This window comes from Erithacus rubecula (assembly GCF_903797595.1).
Source record: "Erithacus rubecula genome assembly, chromosome: 8".
In the NCBI taxonomy this organism is placed as follows: domain Eukaryota; kingdom Metazoa; phylum Chordata; class Aves; order Passeriformes; family Muscicapidae; genus Erithacus; species Erithacus rubecula.
The window spans coordinates 333,294-360,054 of record NC_136659.1 but is presented as its reverse complement, the minus strand read 5'-3'; the positions used below and the strand labels follow the sequence as shown (position 1 = coordinate 360,054).

General features: G+C 51.5%; 1 protein-coding gene across 3 annotated transcripts in view; it reads right to left on the bottom strand.

The window, feature by feature from the left end:
* Positions 1-26,761, bottom strand: part of SH3BP4 (SH3 domain binding protein 4) — a 29,474-nt gene that overhangs the window by 992 nt on the left and 1,721 nt on the right. Inside the window, exons 2-5 of one of the 3 annotated variants that reach the window (XM_079311315.1) lie at positions 22,140-22,287; positions 9,762-9,928; positions 5,731-8,093; positions 471-659 (exon numbers count right to left, since the gene is read on the bottom strand). In XM_079311315.1, the coding sequence (XP_079167441.1) occupies positions 471-659; positions 5,731-8,093; positions 9,762-9,879 (2,670 nt within the window). In that variant the 5' untranslated portion in view covers positions 9,880-9,928; positions 22,140-22,287. Of the gene's footprint in view, positions 1-470; positions 660-5,730; positions 8,094-9,761; positions 9,953-22,139; positions 22,288-26,761 lie in introns of all 3 variants that reach the window. The other 2 variants (XM_079311317.1, XM_079311316.1) reach the window with 2 other exon arrangements.

Sequence of the window (26,761 nt, the reverse complement as noted above, 5' to 3'; positions counted from 1 at the left end):
GTGGAGGTTTTAGGGTGGAGGTTTTGTCTTTGTTCTTCACCTTATTCCTCTTCATGGGTCCTGGTGGTACTTCTGTAATTTGATAGAAAAACCCACATTGCAGATAACGGGTAATTGGTTATTAGGTTAAAAGTAAAAATAATTTAGGTGTTTGTTCTTAATTGAACCATTTAGCCTTAAAAGGCCTTGGAGAGAGAGAGAGAGAGATAGAGAGAGAGAGAGAGCAGCCACTTTTTAGCTTGTTATCTAGAAGTGCTGCAGCACCCACTGCAACATGGATAAGAATTAATAAACACCCCAGTCCAAACAAGAAATCCTGACCCCGGCAAGAAGAAAAAGAAGATAAAACCCAACAACCAGGCTGCTCTGGCAGTGCTGGCTCAACAGCTGCACTCCAGCCGGAGCTGGCTCAGTCCTGGAGGCTTTTCCAGCCGGAAGAATTCCAGAAGAAGGGAGTGCAGCACGCTCACCTCACTGTCCAGCGTGCCGGACTTGTCGCGGTGCGGCGCCTCGTAGGCGTCCATCTGCTGCCTGGACACCTTGGCCAGCTTCTCGGCCAGCTCCCGCCAGCGCTGCGCCACCTCCACTGCCGTGGTCAGCAGCACAAAGTCCTGGATCAGCCGCACCACCAGCCCCTGGCAGTCCAGCTTCAGCAGCGCCTGCAGGACACCGGGGGAAAAGGAGTCAATGCTGGGGAACTCCCCCCAGGAGCATCCCAAAAATCCTCCTGCATCCTTCGTGGTGACAGCTGGGGGAATTAGGGCACTGAGCTTGGTGACAGAATAATCCCATTAATTGTACAAAACACTCTGGGATGGGGTTTTGCAGCCTCATTCTCCAGGCAACCCCTCCTGAGGTGTTCAGGCTCTACCTTAAGCAGTTTAAAGCATCCCACGGAATGAGGACAACAGATGCTTTTAATCAAGAGAATTAATCCAGACTCCATCCCAGAGCTGCAGGATCCATCAGAGCACAACATTTTGGACATCAGCCCTGTGAGAGGGTGGACTAGGGTGAGACCCAGGGGAAGAGTCCAACATTACATTGCTCAGAGGATGGGATTTCTTCCTCTTCTCCTCCTCTTCCTGCATCACTCATTGCCCTAAAAGCCCAGATTTTCCACAAATGGTTTTCAAGTGGAAAGAGCAACTGCATCAGTCCGAATTTTCTAGGTAAAGGATGCAGCAGGCTTAGTTCCTGCCTTAAAGTGTCAAATCCCCTCAGAGTGGGATGGAGCTGCAGAAGGGCAGAACCCCCAGTGCAGTCCTGGAAAAGGAAGGGTTTAATGACAGTGTTCAGTCTCAGAGGATGGGATGTGGCTGCCAGGATCATCATCCCACTCCCCAGTGCTCCCACAGCCTCTGCCAGAGCCTCTGGACCACAACAGTCCCACAGCAGCAGCAACCCCAGAACTCGGGCAAATCCCACCCTGGAGCTGAGGAGGAGGTTTGATGTATTAAAAATGGAAATCAAGCAAACAGATCCCACACACTGGGATGGTTCTTTCAGAAATCACAAGGTGGCCAGAATCCACCTTGGTCCTGACATTCTCTCCCAACACAGGGGTCTGGGCAAACCCAAGTTTGGCTCTGGGGCAAAGAAGAGTTAAATCCTCCCACTGGAGACTGAGATTGCAGGGGGACAGCTGGGGGAGGGAAGATGGGAACATCTGAAACCACTCCAGCGATTTGCAAAGCAAATGCAGGTTGATTTTCCCCTTATCTGCTCCCAGCTCAGAGCTGAGCTGGGCTCTAATCACAGCTGCAGCCCAGCATGTGCCTGCTCCTCCTGAGTGCTGACAGTGCTTCCTGTGGGAGCCAGGAAGGCCATAAACCCCCTTGTTCAACAAGCAAGGAAAAGCCATGGAAAAGAGCTCTTGCTTTTGCAAAAATACATTCAGAAGAGTTCAGGTCTCACAACCTGCACCAGAACCGCCTCCTCTTCTACAGCCCATGGATCCAGCACCCTCTCTGCATTTAAAATCATCTTTCTGTGCAAAAATATTTCCCTCCCAGGTGAAATATATGAAGGCTAGGGAGCAGAAGGAGGAAAGGAAGTTGTCCAAAAAACTCAGATTTAAAAGGAACAGGAGAAAAATAACACGGGCACTGGGTGACACAAATGTTGAGGGATCCAGCACCCTCTCTGCAGGCAAGGGATCTGGGAGTCCTAAGGAAACATCCCCAAACCTGCCTTTCCCAGGCAGCTGGATCCCAATCCTGTGCACAACCTTGCATTTAGGAGAGCAGGGTGAAGGAGCTGCTCTCCCCTCCTGCCCGAGGTGATGCCAGGGTTGAGAAGGATGGACCTGCAGGAGATGGACTTTCCTGCTCCTTCTGCTGCTCCAGGTGAGTAACAAAACAGCAGCAAGGAAAATACCTGGGAGGCCACCTCACCAAGAGCTCCAAAGTCACTCAAACCCATGATTCTGGGAGAGATGGATCGCTCTGGAGCGCTGCACTGAAGCCTCCTGCAGTGCCCTGGCAGCTCCAATCCCAAAGGCAGAGGTGACAGGACAGGGGAACAGCACCAGAGTCACGTGGGGATGGGCAGGGCATCACATACACCAAGGTGGCAGACAGAGGAAGAATATTACTGGAAATGGGCGAGACACTGGGATTAGCTCAGCAGACTTAATCCTCCAGTGGGATTATGATACAAGTTTTTCCTTCCTCCTCCTCTAGCCTGGACAAGCCTCCTGGGATAGCTGGGTCCACTCACTGCATCTCCATCCCTCATCACCCAGGTGTGACCTGGGCTGTGCTGTGCCAGAGCCCTTGGAAATATTTATTTATTTATAAATAAATATTTATTTATTCCCCTGGGAGCAGCTGGGAACAGGCTCTGCCAGCAAAGAGCAAAGTGGGTGTTTGATATTCAAATCCCAGTTCAAAGCAGAAACACCTCAACTTAAAAGGCATCCAGGGGAGGCTGAATTTACATCCCAGCTTTGAAATGCAGAATTCCCATTTCCTAATGAAGGAAAGCAGCATTGTGGAGGCAAACAGCTCCTCACTGGGACTTCCTCAAACACAGGAGACCATGAGACACAACAGGGTGAGAGGATGCTCGTGCACAGGCTCATGGCTCATCATCCTCTCTAAGACACAGGTCAGGTTTTGACCTCTCAGCCTTAAATGCTGATTCTTTTCTTTCACCTCATAGTCATGCACTGCCTCCACGGGGTTAATTCCCTTGGACATGATGCCCAGCTGGATCTCAGCATGCTGAGGGTGGTGAAACCCTGGCACAGATTGCTCAGAGATGTGGCTTCACATCCCTAGAAGCATCCAAGGCCAGGTTGGACAGGGCTTGGAGCAACTGGGACAGTGGAAGGTGTCCCTGCACATGGCAGGGGGTGGAAAGGGATGGGCTTTAAGGTCAAAAAGCCACGGACACCCTGACCTGCAGGGCTTTAGGACAGCCCCAGCCCCCCTCTTTGAGGTCTGCACACACCAGGGACAAGCAGAAACTCTTGGCAGGAGACAGGCAGCACATGGATACCTGGATACCGGAGTCAGGGCAAACAAAACAATGGCAAGGGGAAAAAAAAAAAAAAATCCCAACCTCATCTCCTGTGTGACCTTTACAAGTAGCCTGGAGAAGAACAAGCTCATAGTTTCCTCTGCACAGCTCCCTGCTGCCGTGCCAGGGGCCATTCCCAGCAGACCCGTGTTTTTCCCAACAGCAGTGTCTGCTGGAAGGATGATAAATGAGAGTCTCTCTGACAGCCAGAGGGGGAGAAATGCTGTGTCTCAGGGCAGGTCTAACCCCACAGGCCAGGCACCAGGGGCAATGAAATCTTCTTGAACCCATGCCCAGCTTTTTTTATCCAAACCATCCCTGTGCTCTCCCTCTCTGCTGAGTAATTCCTGAGCCACATCCCCCCGAGTTACCTTCACACTCCAGTGCTAGTGCCTGATTAGAAAAAGAGTAATTAAAGGCAGATTACTGATTAACCAGTCATCACAACCTGGCTTTTCCTTGCTTGGCTGCTGGTGCACGACTCTGCCACTGGCGTTTTGTGTACTCAACACTGATAAACCTGCTCCTACTTGTCCCTTCCCAGTCCTTTCTGGGGGCGAGACAAGCAACTTTCAGCTGAAATGGCCACACTGGTGTTTAGTGCAGCTGGTTCTTCTTGCCAGAAAGCCAGTCCATTTGTTACACATAAAATCAGATTTAAACACAATAAAATCCATTACTGCTCCATTGCCATCCCCTGAAACATCATTATTTTCTTCTTTCAACAGGCTCAATCTAATTTCTCCATAGGCTAAGGAGGATTTGACGGCAGCCAGGGGTTTGGAAGCAGCATCATGTTCCACCAAGAAGGGAGCTCATCCTTTATCCACAGGCTCAGCCTCACAGAGAGCAGGATTAGAGAAACAAGGAGAATAAAACCTGCCCTGGGACTCTGCTCTCCAGGCAGCCACAGGGGAGCAGGATGTTTTCCTGCAGCTCCCAGCCCTCCCCTTGAGTCAGCAGCTCCCTGAGCCTTATCTTTCCCTTTGTTTCCCCAGTGAGGATTCTCCATGACCTGCAGACTGTCTGGGATCCCTGAAAACAATGGGGATAGATAAAAGCAGCACCTACAGGCTTTGCAAACAGGTAAAGCAAACAGCACAAAGCTCCTGGAAGCATTCAGCAAGAGCAGCACAGATTTCATCCCAACATTCACCGAGCCTGATGATTTCAGGAACAAACCCTCCCTCGGGGGAAACAGAGGGGGCAGAGGGGGGATTTCCCAATCCTGGATGAGAAAAGGGTCACTGTTGGCCAGCAGAACCCTGCAACAGAAGCAGTGTTGGTGGCACGACCTGAAGGCTGAAAGTCAAAGCTAAAATGTCTCCCCACAGGCCCCAAAGTGGTACCTGGGCACAGGGAACACTCCAGACAACATCTCCATGAGTAACAATGGATTCCACACTCCTTCTACGCAATCCTCACATTTCCCCCTTCTCCCTGAAAGGAGTGTGGGAACTGAACTCCTTCATTCAGCTCCAATCCCCTTTTGCCATAATTTCATTTTGCCAAGCAAGGCCGCTGCTATTCCTTAATCCAATTGACATTTTAAACCATGCTGTTCTCCTTAACTCAGTTATGCTGCTCCTGTGGGAGGGCAGGGAACAGGAGAGAGCTGCAAGACATTTTGCCCTGTATTTTCTTTGGCTCACTTCCTGTGAAACACTAGAAATGATCGTGGAGATGGTATTTCGTGAGGGATTTACTTGCTAACGGCATCCTAGAAATACTGGCAGGCAGTGCTCCTCCCAAATTCCTTTCAGGACAAGAAGCAAGCCACACATTTCCATTTGCAATGTATAAAAGCTCAGTTGGTTTAGCCACCACTCAAAAAAAAGGCTCTCTATCCCTGCAAGTGTCCCAGACCAGGCTGGACAGGCCTTGGAGGGACTGGGGACAGTGGAAGGTGTCCCTGCCCATGGCAGGGGGTGGGACTGGATGAGCTTTGAGGTTTCTTCCAACCCCAGCCGTTGTGTGATCCTGGAATTCCAGGTACATCAGCACATCCCTCGTTATTGCCATGATCCTGCTAAACTGAGAGCCCACCAACCACAGGGCTGGATTCCCTCCTGGCAGTGCCCAGCAGCCTTCAAAAGACCTTCCAGACGGACTTCACTCTCTAAAGACTGAATCAAGGATCCGCCACCTCCCGATCCCTCTGCGGAGCCAGGAACGAAGCTCTGCTTCACCAGGCCTCGGACTCACCGTCATCAGCTCTTTCTGGAAGGATTTCCTCTCCTTGTTCTCCACGCTGTTGCAGTCTTCCTTCAGCTTCTCCAGGACAGAGGCCACCCGCTCCGGCTCGCTGTCCAGCTCCGCCCGGCAGAAGAACGTTAGCGGCAAGTTCAGGTAGCCCAGGGCGTCGGCGAAGGAGCGCCAGCTGCTGAGGTTCTCCATCAGCAGAGTCCTCACCGAGGCATAGATGTAGGTCAGGAACTTGCAGGGCCTCAGGATCTGTTCCAGCAGCAGGCTGGTGGTGAGATCCGGCCCAGAGAAGTAGCTGGGCTTGACCTTCCCGACCACCAGCACGTTTTTGGTGTGCACCAGGCCGATTTTGCCCTGGTAGTAGCCGATGTACCACTCCTTGGTCCACAGCTGGCCCTTCAGCCTGATCTTCTCCTCACTGAGGAGGGCTATGACATCTCCCTTCTTGTACTCCAGCAAATAGTGGTTCTTGCTCTGCCTCACCACCGTCTTCAGCAGCTTCCCGTACTTGAGGCTCAGCACCGGCCGGTCCTGAAAAACTGGGTACTTGGCAGCAGCGGCCAGAGGGGACAGGATGATCTTCCCCACCTCATTCTTCTTGAGGAACCGCCTCTGCCCCATGGGCTTGATGGCGCTTTTCGGAGGCGGCTGCGGTGTCTGCACGCAGAACTGGGTCAGAATGGAGTCCTGGTCATCCTTGACTTGTATCCTCAGCGTGAAGTCCGAGAGCTCGTTGGGGTCGTGGGAGGCGATGGGGAAGATGAGGCGGCTGACCTTGCCCAGCTTCATCTGGAAGCCCCGGACGATCTTGGCTTGCTCGCTGGCCTTCACCTCGTAGTTGGTCATGTTGGAGAACATGCAGAGCTTGAGGTCCTGGGGCCGGGACAGAGCAAACTGGTGCTTCCCCCAGAGCTGGAGGGCGACGGGAGCCGGGCCGTGCGACTGCCTGGTGACCTCGTTGACCAGCAGCGTCTTGGGCGCGCACTCGTGGCCGAACATGGCCACCACGGTCTTGAAGGAAGGGTGGATGTGCTTGGGGCCGTAGACGCCCACCGTGATCTTCTTGCTGATGTAATCCCACACAGTGTAAGGGTAGAGGATGTTCTGGCCCTGCGCCACGGCCGCCACGTACATGCAGGGCTCCAGGTTCTCCAGCTGCACCTGGATGGTGTCCCCATAGGAATAGCTCAGCTGCATGGGCGTGTAGGGCCCCTCCTTCATGTCGCTGCGCAGGCACTGCAGCCCCACCAGGCTCTTGCTCACCACGTCGCTCTTGACCTCCGCCGACACCTTCATCTCCAGGATGATGTAGGTTTTCACCTCCATGTTGCTGAGTTTGATCTGCAGGACGGGGCTGATGGTGCTGCACTTGTCGCTGTTCAGCTCCAGTGGTGGGTCCAGCATGGCCTTCATGGAGATCTGCTGCGTCTCCCCGGGGCACACGTGGCCCTCGGGCACGTGGATGCTGATGTTGGTGTCCGGCAGCTGGACGGCGCCACCGGAGCTGTCCAGCTTGCACACAATGTTGGTTTCCACTGGCTGCGTCTGACCCCAGCCAGGATTCTGGCCAAGCAAATCCAAGTCGTGGCAAGACCGAGCCAGCTTCCTGTGGTTCAGCCATGCTGTCCTAAAATCCTCCCTGCTCTGGAACTGCTCAGGGGTGGGAGACTTCAAACCGCTGAAGAAACCCGACGATGCTGGCGCGTCTGACTTGGCCTGGAGGACGGAGAGCTCGGACAAGCTGTAGGAGCGTTTACTCCGGAAGAAAGGGTTGTCCCTTCTCACGGGCTGGTCTACATCCAGCCTGTTCGTGGAGGGAAGCTCATCAAAAAGGTTCCCCAGGCTGCTGTTGGCAGCCAAACTGGGAAGAGCTGAAGTGGGAGCCCCTGCGTCAAAGAGCAACAAATCCACGGCGACACTGGAGTCGGACTCTTTGTCCGAGCCGGGTGCTGCTTGCAAATTCCCATTCAGGAACGGGTTGGTCTGCACCCCGTTCAGGAAGGGGTTGTTGTGGAAAGATTTTGCAGAGTTTCTCTTCACATCAGTCCATTCCCCCAGCAGGTCCAGCTCCTTGACGCCCTCATCAGGGCTCTCCAGCAGGTTGTCGATGACGCCGCTGTCAGTGAGGGAGGAGTTGCGGTGACTCACGGGCTGCACGTAGGAGGATGGGATGTAGCCCATCTCCGTGGTGTTGTGGGCGTACCACCACTCCCCTCCCGAGGTGTCCAGCACGTACAGGTGGTCCCCCTTGGAGAACTTCAAGGTGGTGAAGTTGGTGGGGCAGTAATCCTTGATCGCCACGACTTCCTTTGCGTTCCCGAAGGACGTGGGGTTGTCCACCAGCAAGGCACTGGGAGAAGGCACTGCATAGGCAAGGAGGAGACAGCACTGTCAGAGATGCACAGCAGAATCACCACTGACTTAAATAATTTATTCTAGGTCACCCCTCCAGGCTGTTTTAAGTGATGAAGGTGGTCTTGGAATCACTGAATCATTAAAGTTAGAAACGATCTCCAAGGCCATCAAGTCCAACCACGAACCCAGCACTGCCAGGTCCACCACTAAGCCATGTCCCCAGGTGCCATATCAATGTGCTTTCTGAACACTTCCAGGTCCACTAATTCCCTGGCCAACCTCTCAAGCTTGGAGGTATTTTTCTCCAACATTTTTTTTCAAGAAAATTCCACTATTTCTGGTACATTCACCCCTCTCTTCCCTGAAGGGTTCATCCAAACCCAAGATAGCTCTCCCTGCAGGGTAAAAGCACTCTTGCTCTGCTGTAACCCCTCTCCTCCACATGTCAAACGTGCCCAGAGAAGCTGTGGCTGTCCCTGAATCCCTGGAAGTGTGCCAGACCAGGTTGGATGAGGCTTGGAGTAGCCTGGGCTAGGGGAAGGTGCCCCTGCTTTCAGGCCCCTCCCAAATCAAACCATTCTGTGGTTCTAAAGGTTACCCAGTTTAAACTCTCACAGAATCCCAGCACCTCCCTTCCACACTGCTGTTCTGGTCCTGGCAGCATCTCCAGCCTCCCTTGCAGAGGTGCCAGTGGAAGAGTTTTCTGCCAGGGTATCCCAATTTACATCCAGGCTGGGCTGAGCCTACACTGCCACCCTACTTCTTGACTTTGCCCTCATTTTCAGGACGTGTTTCTGTAAAAAAGTGCTAAAAGCAAGCTGCAGATGATGTTCCATAGATGGCTGAATGTGTGCTGTCTCCCTAGACGCACTGAAGAAAACAAGGAAAGCTGGATTTTCACCAGCAGGGAGCTGCAAGGGAACTGGAATAGCACCTGCTTCAACAGACTTTAGAGCTCTCTGGGAGGAAAAGGGAGTTTAGAAAACACAGAAAGCCCTTAAAATCCCAGAGACAAAGGGATGGGAACTCAGACAAAGGGATGGGAGCTCATCCCTGCAGTCACCACTGGCAGGCTGGTAGCACCCACGGAAATAGCAAGGCAAGAGAAGATGCAGCTGAGCGAAGAGAAGCCTTTGAACACAGCCTGGGGATGGAGCACTCAGAGGAGAGAAGTTTTGTACACATCTTGAATAACTCATCTGCCAGCAGGCAAAGGCATGAGGGCGTCCATCTAGTAGAGAAACTACACAGAAACTCCAAATTGGAATTACTTTGGCAGCCTGCTAGGCTGGAAGTTGCTGTTAACTCAGTCACCCTGCAGCATGGAGCATTTTTGGTGTCAGGTCAGACAGGCAAGTGTTTGTTCCTGTGTCACTCCAGCTGGGCATGCAGGGGTTAACAGGGATGTGCTGAAACCCCTTGGAGAAGAAGAGCAATTCCTAGTTTTGCATTAAACCCATCTCATTTGCAGCAAGTGTTTGATGTTCAGGTGCTACACCTGCCAAAGGAAAATGCATCAGGAAAAAAAAACCAAAACACAAAAGGTGGGGGGAAAAAAAAAAAGGATTATTGGAGGAGCAACCCTCCCAGCACTGGGAAGAGGGAACACCTTTTTTCCTGAGCCCCCCAGGAGGTGAGGATGGGGCTGAAGGGAGGAGGGGTTGCTCCCCACGCACCTTTGACGTCGCAGAGCGCAGTCTCGGTGAAGCCCTCGCCCAGGTCGATGAGCGTCCCCTCGGAGCGGCAGCGCGGCAGCCCGCCCAAGTTGGCTGCACGGATCCTCTGCGCTGCCATCTCCGCTCCCGGCGGCCACTACATGGCCAGGGTCACCTCGGGGAAGAGCCTGGGGACAGAGACACAGGCCAGGCTGTTAGCAAGGCTGCAGAGCCCCCCGAGCCACCCCTGTGCTGATCCCGTGCTGCCCAGAGTGGAACAGAACAGAACCTGGGAGCTGCCGAGACAGAAATGGAACAGAACAGAACCTGGAGCTCCAGGAAAGGAGAGCCTGTCCTGTCCTTAAACCATCACAGAACAGAACCTGGGAGCTCCAGGAAAGGAGAGCCTGTCCTGTCCTTCTGAAACCATCACAGAATAGAACCTGGGTGCTCCCAGGAGCCACAGTGCTGCCTGCAAACCCTTGGAGAGCAAGGACAGCCTCCTGTTGCAGGATGCTGGACACCACCCCACACAAAGCAGCCCTCTGGTCTTTAAGAGGCCAAAAACACTTTTGGGAACACTGCTGCTCCCAGAATGGTAAATCAGTCCTTCTCCCCATTTCCCAAGCATTTGCATGTTGCTGTAACACAGCTATAAACCCACCAAGCACCTGGGCTGCTGTGGGAGCACATAACACCCACAGGACTGAGCTTCTTCCCCTGTTCAAATGGGTCATCCCTCTCTCCCACTGCAGCATCCCCTAGGATGGGGACTGGCTCTTCCTACTTGCCCCCTGCATCCCTCCCCTCACCCAGCCAACCAGGACGAGCGATATCCCTTCCTGCACTGAATACCATAAAACCAAAGGGGTTTTCCCTCCTTTTTTCCAGAAGCAGAAACACTCCCAGAACCCCTGTGGAAGAGCAGCTGCATCAGCCCACCAGAGAGGGAAATGAGCCTTTTCCACCAGGACACCCCGATCACCAACATCGTGGCTGATGCAAGCCTGGGCAAGAGCTCCCCTGACGTCACCCGTGTCCTCTGGAGCTGGGACAGTGCCCAGATAGGCCAGGACAAGCAGGGAAGGCTGAAGGAATGGCTGGAGCACAGCCTGAGCTGGAGCTGCTACTCCAGGTTTGCAGCAGGGAGCAGAATGGCGTAACCAGGATCATCCTGGAAATTCAGCCCCTGCCTCCTGCTGCCCCAGAGCTGCCACAAAACTCCAGCCTGGCTGCAAAAACACCAACAGGTCTCAACCATTAAAGTTTTAATTAAAAGTTATATCCAGATCCCTTGTTTTACAAAGGGATTTTCATCCACTCCTAATGCTGTTCTTCCTTTCTCCCCCTCCCATGCAATTTTTTTTTCTTTTCCTCCCACTGCTTGAAAATGAAGTCAAGCAGAAAATAACAGACCCAAATTTCCTAGGTGGAAATACAGAGCTGGTGTCTCCTCAGGCAGTGTGAGGGGGAAGAGCAAGTCCTGAAGGATTTGGTGCCCTTTCCTGGAATGCAGAAAGAGGAAATTCGCAGGGGAGAGCCTAAGCAGGAGATACTCCAGCCTGCTTGAAATGCTTCCCAAGCCATCCCCAGGGCTGGTATGCCAGGAATGTGGCTGGCTGGATGGGATGCACCAGGCTGCAGCCAGAAAAGGGAAGCGAGAACTTGTGTGCAAACATTTCCCCTTGGAGGAGAGCCTCCTGTCAGGTCCTGCTGGGAGCAACCCCAGGGGAAAGGGTTTGGCAGGGAATAAACACAGGGAAACCAGGCTTCGAGTCAAGGCTGAGCTTATCAGAGCTGGGACCGGCAAAAGAGAGGACCTGGAGCAAGACAAAGGAATAACCAGCAGGAAGCAAGCAAGGGAGGAGGGATGCTCCCCTTGGCTGGCACCCTTCACCATCTACTCATTTTCCCAGCCATGCCATTTGGGATTGCAGCTTTTCCAGGGGGCATGGAAAGACCCCAAACACACAGTGCCTCCCTCTAGAGACCCCACACCTCCCCAGTTTTGGTAATTCTTGCACACAACCTTATTTAAAAGAAAAATAAATAAAATCAAACCGCTGTGGTATCCCCAAATTCATCCCTGCTCAGGCAGCACTGCACAAAGTAGGAAAAAAAACCAAGTGTAAGCCACGAATATGTTTTGAAACACCTGGTCCAGCATCAAATGGATTTTATACTAATAATGGCAGCTACAGCCCTGACAGCTCTCACTGACATATCCACAAGCCTGGAATTTGCAGGGATGCTCCCCCTCCCTCTTATTTATATAAGGAGATGGGAAGCTTCCTGCTAAAGGCCTCTGACAGATGTGTCTGTGTGGAGAAACAGCTGTAATTCCCCTCTGCATGGAACTCTGAGGCCCCAAAGGGCAGCAAGAATCTACACAGAAAAATCAGGGATAGTGTGGAGAGGGATTTCCTCTGGTGATAGCAGCATCCTGGATCTGTCTGTCCCTCCTGGATCTCTGTCTGTCCCTCCTGGATGTAGGGATGCACACACACACGAAGGATGGATTTGGGATGGGAGCCCTGCTTTGGAGCTGGGGATGAACCCAAACTGTTCTTGAAGGCAGGGGTAACCAGCAAACCCTCAAATTGAGGCTGTGTGAGGATAAAAGGGGTAAGTGGGGGGAAACAAAGGGTGGAAGGAGCGAGATTTGTTTAGAAATCACCAAGACAATGGTCTGCAAGCTCCTCTGAAAGCACTTTAAATTTAGCCTGGGGTTAAATATAGACCAGGGAAAAACCCAGCCCCATCTGTTTACCCAAAGCCACAAACAGCATCTGAAATGAATGGTGGGGGGAAGGAAACCAGTGGGTGACCAGCTCGTCCTGCAGCTTCTCAGAGGCACCCACACCTGCTTTTCTCACTGGTTTTTCCCTCCTGAGAGGCACAGGGAATGGTGCAGGGTCAAATCCAACCCTATGAGCCAGAACCTTTTCCTAAAATCCAACCCAAACATCTCCTGGCACGGCTCCAGCTGCCCCCTCAGGTCCCACCAGCAGCAGGTCTGGGGCAGGTGACAGTTTCACATCTATTAAAAAAATCACACTTATTAAAGCTTAAAGCTACAGGTCACTTTTCCTGCAGCACTTGGACACACAGCACTCAGCATCCCAGCTGCAGTGGCATGGAAAAGGTTAAAAATAACTTCTGCAAAGTGTCTGGTACGACTTAGCCCAAAAATCCAACTGCACAGGCAGAGCCCCAGTGCTCCCAGCTCCATCCATCATTCCAAACTCACCTGATGGGATTATGGGATGGACCCACCTCTGGGCAGATCAATCAAAGACATGCCACGGGCACCCAGCCATGCTGGACAGGGAAAAGCAATCCCAGGAAAAATACCAGAAACACTGCCTGGAGCAAAGAAATGCAATAAAACCATGGGAACGACCAAAAGTGCACAGAAGTCCTGAGGGTGGGAAGCAGGATCTGCTGCTGGCCAAGGGTGGGAGAAGACCCCTCCAGGAACCTCAGTGAGAGAAAATCCCTGGGCTGATCAGGCACTTGTTGCTTTATGGCTTTTAATTTGCTTTTTCTTTCTCCAAAGTCAAGTTCCTCTGGCTCTCATACAAACATAGAAGTGTTTTTGGAGGTTTCTTTTAAAAACAGTCAGCTTTGCTTGGATATGAGAAAATTGAAACTTTTTCCAGGGAGGAATTCATGTCCCAGAGCCACAGCAACTCCCCACAACACTCATGCCACAATGAATTTACTGAAAACATTGCTTTTATCAGTCAAAAATAACTCATATCTGTGGAATCAGATGCAGAGACCACTCCACATCCCAGTCCTGAGGGAGCTGCTCAGGGAGTGCCAGATGACACCAATCCACTGCAAGGTGCAAGAGCCTACAAAAGAAGCTGTAAAAAGCCCCGAAGTTACCAAATTTTAGCTAACAATCTGATTTAGGAACTTGGTTTTGCCCTGTGAATCCTTCGCCTCCAAGATCCCCCTTTTACAGACTCTTTTATATCCATCACCAGCTCTAAAAGACCCAAATATAAACGAGTCCTGAGGGTGGGAAAAGGAAGTTTTCCCTGCAGGACCTCCTGCTGCTGCCCAGGACTGATGCCATGGCACAGGAGAGTCCTGGAGATGCAGGCACCACCCTGGAGCATCCACAGCAACCCCAAATCCCTGAAATCACTGCTGGTGTGGCAGAGGTTTAAAAAACCTGGAAGTGCAGGAAGGTGCTGCAGAGGGCAGGAACCCTTGTGAGGTTTACAGGGTCCCCAAAAAAGGTTTTCCTGGGACAACAGCCCAGGTCTTCCCACTCCACACTCACACAACCACGACACGTGCTGGTAACACAGGTGAGTAAATAAAAAAAGCTGGACTTGCTTCCACTTCCTAAAGGTAATCTGGCTTTTTAACAGGGAGCTGTGGGTGGATGCTTCTCTGGTGGGGCAAGGAGTTTAATCCAGACAAGTCCCACGTGGACCAACAAAACCACGAGAACCCAAAGTCACGTCCACTGCTGTGCTCCCAGAGCAGTTAAACATAAAAGCCACAAACTCAGGCTTTAAAACCCTTGAATGGAACAGGAGTCCAGGAGAGAACCATCTTCCTCCAAGCCCTCCAAAGTCCTTCACAAGCCCAAGAGTTTGGCCAACAGCCAAACAAGACTGTTCCTGAAGGATGCTTAAGGCCCCAAGCATGGACCAAATGTCTTGTAAGATTTGAGTTGGATCAGGCAACAGCCCAAGCTCACAGAGGCAACTGGTGGTGGAGGAGAAATGAAAATCAGATTTCCAGAGCCCCAGTAAGACACTTTTAAAGAAAAGATCCTGCCAGAATCACCAGGAAAATGCATCCAGGTCACCCAGGAAATCTCAGGCCAACATCCACAAGGAGCAGAGTAAGGAAACCACAGAAGTCAAAGGAGGGGAAACAGCTCCTGTGGATGCTACAAGAACCACCTCAGGATCACCCACTCAACCCCTCCTCCCCATCTCAAACCAACCAGATCCACAAAAGCTTGAAGGCAAAAGGCCCTAATTGAGAAAATCCTGGAGCAGCTCTCTCCCTTCCCACCCTCCAGCCGCAGTCCTGCAGCTTCTCCTTCCTCGGATAATTGGGATGCTAATTTGGCCTTCAAGAGCTGTCAAAACCCAAAGTCCCTGAACTGCTGAGCTTCCCCCAAGAGGAGATGATGACAGAACTTTAACTGCATCAACACTTCAGAGCCCTGTCCCCATCACCCTTCACTGATTCTGCCCTTGCCTGATGGAGAGGAGCTGCTGCAATGCCACGTGTCCTCCTTGTTCCTGGCTGGAAAACCACTCCCACCAGCATGACCACAGAAGGACAGGCATGAGAAAGTCACTTGTCCTGCTGGCTGGACAGGCTGCCACCACAACTGGTGCAGAGAGGACAACACAAAGCTCCAGAGATGAGCTGCAGACCCCCAGAGACAAGGCAGCTCCCAGCAGGTCGTCACCAACAATTCCACACAGCTTTCCCAAGCACTCCACCAAGACTGATCTATCTCCAGGTATCCTCAGTCAGGAGGTCCATTTTTTGGGAAAAACAAGGGGGTTTGTTCCCAATTCACCACCTGGACACCAAGCAATGATGAATGAAACCTCTCTGGATTCAAGCTGGGTCAAAGGCACCCTCCCCCTTGGTTTAATTTTCTTGCACACCTTCCTGATTAATCCATCACTGGTCTGCTGCTGGATTACAGGACACCCCCAGCTATGCTGAAAATGCTGACAGGAGCCAAAAAACCTCCTTTCCTCTCTTTGAGGAGAAACAAACAGAATCAGCACATTGCAAAGAATTCCCTCAAAACAGCAGGGCTTTTTAAGCCTCTCTTTGGTAAACATTCCCCAGCCAGATTTCCCAGGACACCTGGGTTTCAGCAGCTTAACCCTTTGCTGGAGTTGGTGGTCCTCTCATGGGAAGGCAAGATGGAGGTTGGTTACATCCAATCCAATCTCATAAACCTGGGATTTCCATGATGGAAAGGGGGCAAAGACACCTGGAGAGCAAACTTCCAGGTGATGATGCAAGTAGGAAGAGGATGTGAGGACAGATCAGGGAATCAAGGAATAACCATGGGTTGGAAAGGACCTTAAAGTTTGTCTCATGGGCAGGGACACCTTCCACTGTCCCAGGCTGCTCCCAGCCCCAGTGTCCAGCCTGGCCTTGGGCACTGTCAGGGATCCAGGGGCAGCCACAGCTGCTCTGAGCACCCTGTGCCAGGGTCTGCCCACCCTCCCAGGGAAGAATTTCTTCCTAATAACTGATGTAAACCAACCAAACAGAGCCTGGATCAGGACCTCAGGTTTGTTGTCACCTGCAAATCCACCCAGCTGCAGACCCATCCCAGGAAGTGTTCCTGCTTCAATTCAGAGCATGCTTTGAACATCTGGATACAAAAGACCTCATGGCTCATTTCAGGTGGTTTTCAGCAGCACCAAGTCCTCTTTCATTTAGCTTAGAGCTTTTCCAGGTGCGGACACCTACCTCTGCCAGCCAGGAGGGTGCCTGAGATACACCAAAACCAGCTGCTGTTTATGCAACACAGGAGCAAACACCACGCCTGCCTGTTCAATTAATTACCCCAAAATTAAAGCCCGTCAGACTGCACAGACACTCTGTGCAACCTGCAAATTAACTCAACCTGGGGCTGAGGGAGGTCAGATAGCATCCAAGCAATGGCTCCAAGCATTTTCCACAGCATCAGGAGTGCAATGAAGGGGATAAAAATCCAAAACACCACCACCCACCCCCATCTGTCAGAGCTTCAGGGTTCTGTCATTTCGGTCTGGAGCTGCTCCGGGGTTTTGTTGTTTCAGTCAGGTTAAGAGCTGCTCAGCCCCATCACCGTGGGTCAGATGGCTGATAAGAAACCAATTTCATCACTTTTAAGCCCCAAATGTTTATGGGCAGGCTTTGTCTGCAAACAAAGCCAGGCCCTTTGAACCGCAGCTTTGAGTCGGGATTAACGCAGAGAGCCAAAGTCCCCTCCCTGCAGCCTCCAGTGTGTGAGGGCAAAGCTGCTTCTCTGGGCCAGACATAACCCTTGGAAAAACATTTAGCCATCCTGCCCCTTATTTAGCAAGGTTATTCAGTGTAAAAACAGCAATTTATGCAAATTTGGCAAAAATCTTTGCTCAAAATTACTCTCCTTGCTGCACGAAGCAGGGTTGAAATCTCAAACACATTTTTTCATGGTTAGTTCATCAGGCAGAATTAAAATGACACCTGAAAGTCATCCTAAAGCCATGGCAGGTTGCTCCCTGCTCAAGGCAGTGGAGGACTTTCTTCAGTTCCCTGTGCTGCACTCATGGGACTGGGATGGGACTGGAAATGAATTTTAAAGCCCTTCTTCCCCATCCATGGGCAAACAAACCTTCCATCAGACCAGCTTGCTCAATTCCCAACTGTAAGACAGCACAGAACTAAATTTTGGGGTTTTGGAGCTTGAATTAGGGGTGAAGCATTATCAGCTGTGATAAGGAGTGGTTTAGGACCAAGTGCCCAAATCAGAAGGAACAAGACAAAGCCACTGAGAGCCACACAACTTGTCCTCTGTCTCTACAAGAACAACTCTTTTTAGAAAGAAAGGACTAAACTGAGGTTAAAAAGCCCCACAGGCTCAGGGACACTGGGTCAGCAGGCCACAGAACATCACAGAACCTGCTCCATTTATGGATTTCTGTGGCAAACAAATTCAATCCCAGCACCAGTTCTGCTTGAAGGCTGCTCTGACAAGCACAGAGATGTGCTTTAATCTCCAGACCCAAAACACAGAGCTGCAAGCAGCAGGCTCCTGCCTGGAGAAGACAAATCCATGGCACCTGCCCAGACAACACCTATGGAAGGTGTCCCTGCCCTGGAATGAGAGGAGCTTTAAGGTCCTTTCCAACCCACACCATGCCCTGATTCCAAGCAGGACACAGCAAGAGCTTGGCAGGAGCTGGGGATGCTCTCCAGCACAACCAGCTGATGGCCATATGCAGCCTGCAGGACTTTGCAGGGTCAGGCTGCAATTAGACACACTCCTGATGAGGGAAAAAATTCCCTAAATATCAAACCAATGCAGATGGACTTTTCTTTTCTCCTTTCTCTCTCTCTTTTTTTTTTTTTTTTAATTAAAACTTGCTTGAAGTGACACATAAAAGAAGTGAAATCCCAGGCACAGCTGACGCATCAGGAGAGATTTATATTTAGAAGAATGACTTAAGTACTCATCAACAGGGAAAAAAATGGGAACTTTTTATGCAGGGTCTAGAAGGAGGAAAGAAAACCAAAAGGGAGACAGTCACCATCACCACCCATTATTCCTTAGGGCAAGATCCACTGGCATTTTAGCCTCCCAACAACACACTTTTGCACTGAATCCAGCTTTTTTTTTTTTTTTTTTTTTTTTCATGCATGATCCCAGTAAACAACATTTACAGCCAGAACACATGATGTGCATCACAAGACAACTGGCACCAGTTATTTTTAAATATTTTTAAATACCATCAGCTCTGCTTTTAACAGGACGATGGGAAATGTGTTATTACTTGAGCATAAAACAAATATATTGAGGCAATGAAAAAAAAAAAAAAAGCCATTCCCAAGTTTTGCAGAGTGAAGATTTAAAGAGAGATAAAACAGAGCACCACCAGAAAAATATAATCCTTCGAAATCTGCAATGCTCCTGCTGCATTATTCATTTGGGAGCTTTCAGTGCAGAAGTCAGAGCCCTGCTTAGCCGGATATCCGATCGTTCTCTGGGCCTCATCCCAAATTTCTCCAGCATTACTCACATTTTTTTGTGCAGGAAGGGGGGTGAGGATTTTTCTGGTGAAAGGCAAAAGCGAGGCAGAAGTATTTGCACCACTACAGAGTGTGGGATTTCCATGGACAGGCTCTGCTTCCAAATGATTCCCATCCACAGAAGATGAAAAAAACAGGGAAATGCTCAGTCTGCACTGCTCAGGAGCTGAGGATGAGCTGGGACCTCCCCAGGCAGGAGCACTGGGCAGTGGATGCTCATCCCAAAGGAAGATGCTCTGCATCCTGGTAGTTCCCATCAGCATCACCTCCCCTGTCAGCATTCCCACTGGGAATTACCCTCTGTCCCACTTTCACAAGCTCTGTTGCCTTAAAGCAGCCTTAAAGCAGGAATTACCTGCCCTTTCCCAAAGGAAAACACCTCCCCTTCCCTCTCCAAGCCAGGGGAGCATCTGATGCAGCATCACCACTCTGTGATCACAATCTCCTAAAGATTAGGCCCAACAGCAAATATTCCCACACTGATTTTTTTCCCACCTGCACCAAAAGCCCTTTTGGAGTGATTTTAGAGCCCATTTTTGGACTGCAGAGATCATGGTTTGACCTTCCCACAGAAACACACTGATGCCCCGTGCCTCAGTTTCCCTGCACCCTTTTCCAGTGGCATCCAAACCCTTCAGGACACAGGTTCCCCCTTTTTGCCTAAAGGATGTATCTCCACCTGCCTGTGCTCAGGTTTCCATCACAGCCAGGAAAAGCAGCTTCCCTTGGGATGTCTGCAAGTCCAGGCTTTAAAACAGAGCCCAACACACAGAGCTAAAGCTGGGATGGAACAGCCACCATGCCCACAAGGGGTTAAACACTCACCCTTCCCAAATCCCTGCTCCAGGGTCCTGCATTCCTCTGCTTCAAGAGTGCGCAGGGCTTTTCTCTGATCGCTCTTCCCATGTCCTGGATGTTTTAGGATCTCCTGCCAACAGGCAGAGTAGAGGAGCCTCAGGGATGTCAGGGCAAGGTGCACAATCAGGGAATGCTCTGGGCTGGAAACATCTTAAAGCCCTTCACATTCCCATGGGCAGGGACACCTTCCACTGTCCCAGGCTGCTCCAAGCACCAGTGTCCAGCCTGGCCTGGGACACTCACAGTGGTCCAGGGGCAGCCACAATTCCTTCCCAATATCCCATCCATCCCTGCCCTCTAAACCTGTGAGTTTAAAGCAATTTTCCCCTGTCAAACACCTCCCAGTGCAGGTCCAGGAGCAGGGATGCTCTGGAGAGCATAGCACATCCCGTGGGGATTTGGATGAGTTCCTGCGTCCTCTCCGTCACCGGGGTGGAGCTGTGACCTCATTCCAGGGATCTCATCAGGCTCTGCAGGAGCCCAGATGGACCATCTGGCTAACTGAGTTAATTAAAGCATTTTTCAGCAGCGATTAACTTTCAGGCAGCTCTCCCTGAGGAGCAGGGGCCACAGCTTGGGAGCATCAGGAGGGAGAGATGGAAAAAGTACTTGGAAGCACCAAGCTGCTTCTCTGCAGTGAAAAAACCAACAGTTCTCAGTGGAAAAAACAACCCCAAATGCCCCAAACTTCACCTCTTTCCCAGGCTGAGCAGGATATGAAGAGCCAGGCAGGGGAGGAGAGCCACCAATCCCAGAGCATCCTTCCCAGGCAAGCCTTGGAATGATGAGCTGGTCAAGACCAGTACTGGCAGCACAGGGGATCTGGTTTGCTGAGAGGTAATTGCCACCTCTCAGGGACAGCAAACCCTTTGTCCATGGCCCATTCTCAGAAAACCAAGGAAAACACTTCCCAGGAAAGCCTTGTTTTGTGTTCTCAATCCCTGATAAGCTCAGCTGCTGGAAAGGAGATGCTTTCTGGGAAGCTGGTATTAAAACAAAACAAAACAAAACAAAAAAGCCACCAAACACCCCCAAAATAAGCCATCCTGGTGCTGGGGATGCCAGGTTTTCCTCCCCTTCCCCCTAAAAAACCCACTTGTCCCATCTGAGCAATCACAGGATGCATCCCTGCAGAGGTACCACTCCTGGGGAGGCTGCTCCAAGGAGGAGGAGCTGGAGCAAGGAAAGACAAGCTGTGGGATGCAGCCCTCCCTTCCCTCTTTTGGTGAGATACACTTGGGCATCCCTGCTTTTGTTTTCAGGGATGCACCCCTACCTGCTTCTCCTTTTTTGTGGGATTTACTCACATCTCCTCCTTCTGAGGGATCCCCTCATCTCCTCATCCTTTTTTTTTTTTTTTGAGGGATAGACTAGCACAGCTCCTCTTTTTTCCAGGAGGCACCCACTCAAACCTTTCCCCCTCTGTGGGAGGCACTTGCACAGCTCTTTTTATCCAGGATTTACCCATGCATCCTCTCCTCCTGCCTTTTTTTTTTTTTTTTCCCTGGGATACACTCAGGCATCTCCTTTTTCTGGGATGCACCCCTACCTCCTCCTCCTTTTTTTTGCAAGATACACCCACATAGCTCCTGCTTTTGTGGGATGGATGCATGGAACACTTTTTTTTTTTAAGGATGCATTCAAGCATCTCCTCTTTATTTTTTTTTCTTACCCTCAAACCTTATCCATTGCAATGGCCAGCTCCTCCCAATCCCATTGGGATAATGATCCCAAATGTGCAGACACAAAAAAACCCAAAACACCAAAACCCAAACACACCAAAAAAACCCCAGTGAGGATATTTTTTGGCAAAATGAACAACAAGGAGGGGATCTGGGAGAGAGAGCAGAGCAATTCCCAAGGCTGGCTTTCCATGCAGGCTGCTCTGCTTCCCAGAGCAACCCCACCCCGGGAGCACTAATCTGATGGCAGCTTTTCAATGGGGAGGGAGAGAGGCTGGACAGGGGGGAAAGAAAGCAAGGAAATGCCTCTGAGGTGAGGAGGGGTTTTTTTTTTTCTGGCTGGGGACGCCTTGTTTTGTTTGCCTGCCTCCAGCGCGCTGCCATTTTCCGGAAGCCGGAGCGCTCACAAAAAAATGGGAAGTTTCTCTTTGTTTAATTTTAGCCGTGGCAGTCTCTGCACTGAAGGACCCAGCAGTCCCCCCAGCCGCTCTGGGAACGGATGTGAGCCAAGAGGATGGAGCAGCAGCAGGGAATGAGGAAGGAATTGGGGATTTAACATCTCCCACAGCCACACGAAATGCTCTCGGTCCCAGAGGTGTGTGAGACTTGGGAGACTTTGGGCTGAACTCCCTGGGTGATCACTGCATTTTACTCCAATTCCTGCTTTTTTTTTCTGCTCCCTTTCTCCACACTTTACCTGTGAAGGTGTTTTTAGCTGGATAACTTGAGCATCTTCCCCCACCACGCCAAGAAAACGATGGATACTACACCCAGCCCTAGAAACACTCAGAAGTCCAAAAAACCCACTCTTGGGCTTATCCCAGATGCATAATTTAGGCTGGAAAAGAGCTTTAGGATCACTGCTTCCACCAGCAGTGCCCATAAAACACCTCCTGCCCTGCTCCTCTGCCCTGACCCAGCCAGCACCACACCATTGTTCAATTCCAAAAATGCCTTTTCCCTGTTCCTAAGGAAACAGCCAGCATTGTTCAAACAAGGCCACACACCACGCTGACCCTGCCCCCCAAAAACAACCTGGAACACTTCAGAGGGATGAGCTAAAGCACTTTGCCAGGCACAGCAGGAGAAAGGTAGCAGGATTCACCCCCGGAGAGAGGAGAGGGAAGCACGGAGCTTGTGCAGCACGGGGTGAGCAAGGCAGCCTCACATCCCACACCACAGCCAGGAGCCTTTGCTGGCTCAACATTTGCTGGAGTCACCTAGAAAACAGCTGGTTTGGCTCTGTGGTAGTGATTTTTCCCTGCCTGGAAAGGATGGGATGGTCCCCAGGGCAACCCTCCCGTGGGGCAGGAGAGGAAGCAACTCCAGAGAATGCAGAGAACAGTGAAAAGGAAATGTTTCACAACAATATCATTATTATTATTATTATTATTATTATAGCTTTCCCCATAATTTAACAGGACTGTGACCAGATGTGCACCACCACCTCTTCAATTTACACAAAAGCAGCCAGATGATAAAAAAATCACCCAATCCCAGAATTGTCTGGGTCAGGAACACCTTAAAGCTTATCCCATTTCATTCCCTGCCTTTCCAGGGACACCTTCCACTGTCCCAGGCTGCTCCCAGCCCCAGTGTCCAGCCTGCCCTTGGACACTCACAGGGATCCAGGGGCAGCCACAACTGCTCTGGGCACCCTGTGCCAGGGGCTGCCCACCCTCCCAGGGAACAATTCCTGCCCAATATCCCATCTAAGCCAATTTCCCTTCATTTTGAAGCCATTTCAGTTGGAAGAAACACCAGAGCAATTATGAAATAAGTGGCTGGGCCACCTTTCACCTTTGTATTTTCATATACAGAGGTTCGAGGCTATGAAATTAATCTCCCAAACTGAAAGAAATTGGGTATTGGGCAGGAATTCTTCCTTCTGAGGGTGGGGAGGTGCTGGCACAGGCTGCCCCTGGATCCCTGGCAGTGTCCAAGGCTAGGCTGGATACTGGGGCTTGGAGCAGCCTGAGATAGTGGAAGATGTCCCTGCCATTGGAAGAGGGTGGAATAGGATGAGCTTTAAGGTCCCTTCCAGCCCAAACCACTCTGGGATTCTGTGATGATCCCACATAGAGGAGATGGGATGTGCCATCCTCCCACAGCTGGATTTGACACAACCTCTCTCCTGGGTGGAGCAGGAACACCCACTCAGGTAGGATAAAGTAAGAGCACTTCTCTAGCCCCAGGAGCTGGGGAATGAGAGCATGCCTCTCCCATTGATATGGCAGCTGGGAATGGGAATGGCTGCCTCCCAGCACCAGAAATAACCCCTGGCACAAATCCACATGGAATCAGCAGGTTAAAAATAGAAATGTCCCGTGGGACTGGGGGGCACCACTCATGGGGGTCCCAGTGGATGGACAGCAGCTTGGCAACCAAAAAAAATGGGATTAAAGCCAGGAAATGGTGCTTGTGGCCCACTGAGTGATTCCTCCCAAAAACGTGTGACCCACCCAAAATGCCAATTTCCCAGGAGAGGGACAATAAGCCAATCCAGGGACACCATAAAAACGTTGAAAGATTGCTGGTCTGCTCTTTGATCCATGAAAAACTGACTTTACCCTGGGAAGCACCTGGACCTGCAGCCCCCCTGAGGCAGCAGAGGGATTCCATGTGCTCCTGTATTCCCTGCTGCTGTGAGCCATCCACACACATCCCTACCCATACCCCACACTTTCCTTTAGGAGCCCACAGAAACACAAACACATGGAAATCACTCCAAGGACCACCAGCAGAAATCAAGGAAACTTCCAGGCTGCAAGGAGGAGCACAAATTACCCTTCATTGTGGATGGCTGTGGTGTTAATGGAACTGGGGCATCACTTGAGCACTACAAACCAGATCTGAGCTGCTGGGAGCAAGTCCCTCCACCTTGTTTGGGAAACAAAGGGACTTGTCAGGACATGCATGTGCCAGAGCTCTCTTTTTCCCCTTCCTAAAACCCCAAACACTATTTATGGCCACAAAGCCAGCTGGGGCTGCAAATCCTTCTGAATTCAAGAAAACCCTACAGGCTGGTGACACGGACCCCTCAGCAACTTCAGGGACAGGATCAGCCCCACCACCCCACCAGGAGCAGCCCAGGGTTTCTACAGCCCCTCTCTGCCCCAAGTCCTGACAGCAGGATTTTCCCTGTGCCAGCACCAGCTTAACCACGTGCTCCCTGCCCCAGCCAAGGCTGGCACAGCACTGCTGATGTCCCCAGACAATGCCAGCCCTGTGCCCAAGTCCTGGGCAGGGTTAATGCAGGGACTGCTGGCCAGCAGGGAGCCCAGGGAAGTGATGGGGGATGCCTTCTGTGCTTTTAAATCTCGCTCTGTAAATTTTGGGGAGGGGCTTGGATGTGTCCTGAGCTGGTGCTGGCAGTGGAGATGCCTCCTGCATCCTGGCAGGGCATTGTCCAGAGGGCAGGGAGCCCCAGCAGCACTACACCCTGCTCTCCATGAACACCTTACACAGCCATAAGAGAACCCCAGAATGGTTTGGGTTGGAAGGGACTTAAAGCTCATCCCATCCCATCCCTGCCATGGCAGGGACACCTTCCACTGTCCCAGGCTGCTCCCAGCCCCAGTGTCCAGCCTGGCCTTGGACACTCACAGGGATCCAGGGGCAGCCACAGCTGCTCTGGGCACCCTGTGCCAGGGCCTGCCCACCCTCCCAGGGAACAATTCCTGCCCAATATCCCATCCATCCCTGCCCTCTGGCAGTGGGAGCCATTCCCTGTGTCCTGTCCCTCCATCCCTTGTCCCCAGTCCCTCTCCAGCTCTCCTGGAGCCCCTTTAGGCCCTGGCAGGGGCTCTCTTCTCTTCCCCAAGTGAATATCCCCAGCTCTCCCAGCCTGGCTCCAGAGCAGATATCCCTGTCTGGCTTGTCTGGCTCCAGATATCCCAGCCTGGCTCCTGTTAAGATATCCCAGTTTATTAAGCAGAAATACATTTCCCAGTGGGTTGATCCCCTTGTTTCAAAGCTGACTCATCACTGGTCACTGGGGAAGTCAACACTTGGCTACAAAACCTTCCTGGGTGTTGCCATCCCCTGCTCCCTGTGCCCAGGGAGCAGCTGGAGCTGTGTCAGGGAGGGTGAGGCTAGAGATCAGGGAAAGGTTCTTCCCCCAGAGAGTGCTGGGCCCTGCCCAGGCTCCCCTGGGAATGGGCACAGCCCCAGGGCTGCCAGAGCTCCAGGAGTGTTTGGACAATGAGCTCAGGGATGCACAGGGTGGGAGTATTGGAGTGTCTGTGCAGGGATAGGGGTTGGACCTTGATCCTTGCAGGTTCCTCCCAACTCAGGAAATTCCATGATTCTATAAAAACCCATCCTACCTCCTCACCATCTCTTCTGGGCCAGCCTGCAGAGCTCAGGTGCTCTCAGGATGAATTTGGGGCAGGAAAGAAAAGGAAGGTGCCAAACCCGAGGCCAGGAGGCTCCAAGGTGAGGTTATTTGCAGCCACTGCTGTGCCAGCTGCCAGCAGAAATCCACCCATGGAGCCAGGAGGCGACACAACTCCCAGACCACTTGGAAATAAGGAGACTGAGGAGGATGCAAATCTGCCTGCACATCCCAACCTCTCCAGCTGCCAGCTCCCTCCACACAGACAGCCCCGACCATGAAAAAGCCTCTTGCCATATTTAAATCCTTTTCCCATTAAAAAAAAAAAAAAACACCACCAAAACCCCACACAGTGTCTAAAGCACCTCCTTACCATCCACACAAGCTCTCACAAGCAACCCCACCAGGCTAAAATAAATATTTTAGCTTGGCAAATAGTTTTTCTCTCATTAAAAGGCAAACATAATTAGGATGTCGAGCGCCGAGGCGAGCGGCGGCTGCAATCACTCCACGCTGCTCCGGCTTTGGTTGATTAAAAGTAACGAAGCTGCTATTTTTGAAAAGCACATTCCCTTCCACAAGGCCTGAACAGGGCTATTTTGGAAATATATGTATCCATAGAAAGCTGGCATCTCTGCCTGCAAAATTCCCCAGCCAGGAGGGGATGTGTTCAGTGGGGGCTGCGGGTCTGTGGGATGGGGGGGTCATGAGAAAAGTGGGAATTCTTTTGCTGTGAGCAACCAGGGGGGGTAAAGGTCACTGTTGGAAGAACGAGGAGACCTTGGAAAGCTGAGGGAATCACGGATGGTTTGGGTTGGAAGGGACCTCAAAGTTCACCCCGTGGGCAGGAACACCTTCTACCAGAACAGGGCTGCTCCAAGCCCCATCCAACATTCCAGGGAAAGGGCAGCCCCAGCTCATCAGGGCAAGCTGCTCCCGAGGAAAAGAGGAAAGAAGGAAAAAGCAGAACAGGAGAAGAGCTGCCACCAGAGATGCTGTCCCCTCTGCAGGGTCTGGTACTCACACAGGAGCAAGAGCCAGGAGGAGACGCGACCGTTCCAAGAGTCCCAGAATTATTTTGGTTGGAAAAGTTCTCTGAAGACATCAAGCCCAAGCATTAAGCCCACCGCCAAACCCACCCTGACCCCTGTCAGACCTACAGACCATCCCAGGAGGATGTTCTTCTCATTATCGAGACATTTTTTTACTTTAAAGTGAATTCAAGCATCCCGCTGGTGCAGTCAGGCACAAGGAAATCAAGGCTGAATCCTTGTTCCAGAGCCTCAGCATCCAGACAGAGTTGTCAACACAACACACCCCCCTCAACTCCTACCCAAGCTGCTGCTCCGTTCAGCATA